This window comes from Gastrolobium bilobum, unplaced genomic scaffold (genome assembly GCF_033153095.1).
Source record: "Gastrolobium bilobum isolate Gb01-03AN ecotype WA unplaced genomic scaffold, APGP_CSIRO_Gbil_v1 utg5429, whole genome shotgun sequence".
NCBI classification, from domain to species: domain Eukaryota; kingdom Viridiplantae; phylum Streptophyta; class Magnoliopsida; order Fabales; family Fabaceae; genus Gastrolobium; species Gastrolobium bilobum.
The window spans coordinates 494,298-497,740 of NW_026898384.1; the positions used below are offsets into that span (position 1 = coordinate 494,298).

The following is a 3,443-nucleotide window of genomic DNA, read 5'->3' on the forward strand; positions in this document are numbered from 1 at the left end:
CATTGTATGATATTTTTTTCTTTCATGAAATATTTAAATTATAATGTATGACAATTTTATTTTATCTCATTTTATCTTTCATACTTACTTTTATTTCATTTTGTCAATTAGTAAATATCCAAACAAAGCTGAAGACTTTTATTAAGTGGACGGAAGAGGAAGTTGGGATGGGAACAAAAGGAAGAAGTCAAAAGGCGAAAAGTAAAATAAAGGAAATGGGGAATAAAAGAGGTTAAGTAATGGTTTTGTTTTGTTTTATTTACATGTTCAGCATCTTTCATGGTGAGAATTTTAAGATTTATACATGTTATATTTAGTATTTTTTTATTATCTCTTATTATCAAATTTTAACTGTTGATTTTCGTCAATCTAACGATTATAATTTATTGAGTCATACTTATTAATTAATTATTAAATTCCAATAAATTATAACCATTAGATTGGCGAAAATCAACGGTTAATATTTGGTAGTAAGAGGTAATAAGAAAAAAAGTAGTAAGTATAACATTTCTCAAAACGATGATTTCCGCCCAAAACGATATCATATTGGACTTACTGCAGATAATTTATCTGCAGTAACTGCAGAAAAAGAGAACCCATAAATAAAGTATTTCTTGTTTTGAATCTTTGGTAGAAATTTAAAAATGAAGCAAGAGTAGTAGCATGAATTGGCTATAAATACAGCATGAGTCCCCATCCACTGAAAAGATAAGTAGGGAGACAAAAAATGACTACTTCAATAGTAAAATTAGTGTTCATATTTGTCACCATTTTCATCTCAATTTTCCTTACAACTTCTACTTCTGCTGTTGGCCTTGAGAACGGTTTCCTTCTATGTTTTCAATCAGCTTTAGGACATAACACAACTTCAGGAGTAATATTCACCAAAAGCAGTTCTTCTTATGAACCCCTTTTAGAGTCTTCTATAAGAAACTCAAGATTCTTGGTCAGTTCTGTCCCAAAACCAGACCTTATTGTTACTCCACATAATCTATTCCAAATCCAATTAGCACTTCTCTGCTCAAAGAAAAACAACTTGCAAGTAAGGATTCGAAGTGGGGGGCATGACTATGAGGGCCTTTCTTATGTCTCTCATGTTCCATTCTTGATCATTGATCTCATTAACCTTAGGTCCATAAGCATTAACATGGAAGAAGAAAGTGCATGGGTTCAATCAGGTGCTACCCTTGGAGAACTCTATTCTGCAATTGCAAATAGAAGTAAGGTCCATGGCTTCCCAGCTGGTAGTTGCTCTACAATTGGTGTTGGAGGACACTTCAGTGGTGGTGGATTTGGTACCATTTTTAGAAAATATGGCCTAGCATCTGATAATGTAATTGATGCTCAAATGGTAGATGTTAATGGGAAGATACTCAACAGAACACTCATGGGGGAAGATCTCTTTTGGGCCATAAGAGGAGGGGGAGGGTCAAGCTTTGGAGTCATTACTGCATGGAAAATCAAGCTTGTACCTGTTCCTTCAACAGTGACAATTTTTGATGTCTCAAGGACCCTTGATCAAGGTGCTAGTAACCTTTTCCACAAGTGGCAAACCATTGCTCCCAAGCTTCCTGCAGAGCTTTTTATGCACACAGTTGTGGGAGTTGCTAATTCAGCTTCTCATGGAGGAAAAACTGTAAGAGTTTCTTTCACAGGATTGTATCTTGGGACAGCTCAGAAACTCCTTCCTTTGATGCAAAATAGTTTTCCAGAATTGGGTTTGCAGCACAACAACTTCACTCAGATGACATGGATTCAATCTGTTCTTTACTTTGCAGGTTATTCAATAGATGAATCCTCGGAGGTCTTGCTTGAGAGAAACAAAACATCCTCAAGTTTCAAAGCAAAATCTGACTATGTGAAGGAACCTATTCCATTACATGGCTTAGAAGGGCTTTGGAAGATGTTACTCTTGGAGAACTCACCTTTCATGATCATGACACCATATGGTGGAATAATGAGTCAGATTTCAGAATCAGAAACTCCATTCCCACATAGAAAGGGGAACTTATATGGAATCCAATATTCAGTAAATTTGGTTTCAAATGAAGAAACGCCAAAGCATATAGATTGGATAAGAAGACTATATGCATACTTGGCACCATATGTGTCAAAGTGGCCAAGACAAGCATATTTGAATTATAGAGACCTTGATTTGGGTGTGAACAGAGGAAACTCAAGCTATGAAGAAGCCAAATCATGGGGTTTGAAATATTTCAACAACAATTTTGAAAGGCTTGCATTAGTGAAAGCTAGAGTTGATCCTGAAAACTTTTTCAGGGACGAGCAGAGCATTCCTCCTTTTTAGATGCTTGTTTCCAATTGCCAAAGGGATATCATAAATAAATTACTGAAATTTGTAAACATGAGCATAGGCATATTTACTTGCAGTTACTAAATTCTCGAAATAAAAATTGTGCTTTCTAAATTCCAAGGGGAGTTGCTACTAATCCGAAAGGGAAAAAATCTTGCAAAATCAATTTTGATTAGCTTATATTATTATTTAAATTCAATAGACTGATTCTTGGTTCCCACCAAATTTTAAGAAATGAAAATTTGAAGAGAGTTTCCTGGGATTGCTGGGCTAGCGACAATATACACAGATAAACAGATAATAAACTCAAAAATGGAGTTTTAGAACAGACAAAAAAATATTGATGTAAAAAACTACGTAATTTTTTGCAAAAAGTTACTATAACCAAGCAAAAGAAGGGTTTTATGATAGTTATGTCGTGGGAAAAGTGATTGTGTAATGTTATAGAGATTCGTTTTACTTGTCATAATTTCTTTTTCTTTTTTCTTAAAAAAGTGTGGACCCCACATAATGTTGTGTGTGTAAGAACGTTTGTTGTGTCATGTTAAATTATAAATGCAAACCCCACCAAAGAATATGGCAGTTTTATTTTTTCCGTGAGCTGTTGCAGCAACATCTATATGAACTCGTGGGGGAGTTGTTACAGTTTTATTTTAAAAATTAAAAGATGTTGCTATCTGAAACCAAGTTGTGTTACTAGCATGTTACTACCAATCAATCTCATCGTTAGATCGATTATGTTGATCCAACGGTTATATTTATTTTCATCTTTGTATGGTCATGATTTCTCAAATTTAATACTTTATATTTATTTCCACCTTCGTATGGTTATGATTTCTCATATTTAATGCTTTCACTTTAAATATGGAAAATCATAACCATACAAAGATAGAAATAAATATAACCATTGGATCAACATAATCGATCTAACGGTGAGATTAATTGGTAGTAACATGCTAGTAACACAACTTGGTTGTTACAATATATCCTTCCCTATATATATATATATATATATATATATATATATAACCGTTAATATTTGATGTAAGACTTGTTATTCTTTTTTTTTTTTTGTATAATCTGGAGGTATCTTCCATTTAACCCCATTCGGTCACTTTGTTCTCGGAGA

General features: G+C 33.6%; 1 protein-coding gene across 1 annotated transcript; it reads left to right on the top strand.

Moving 5' to 3' along the window:
- Window positions 1-727: 727 nt before the first annotated feature.
- On the top strand, window positions 728-2,389 carry LOC133315568 (berberine bridge enzyme-like 26). Its single transcript, XM_061517206.1, has one exon. It carries the CDS (start codon window positions 728-730, stop codon window positions 2,306-2,308), a length of 1,581 nt encoding a protein of 526 aa, XP_061373190.1. The 3' UTR covers window positions 2,309-2,389.
- Window positions 2,390-3,443: the final 1,054 nt, after the last annotated feature.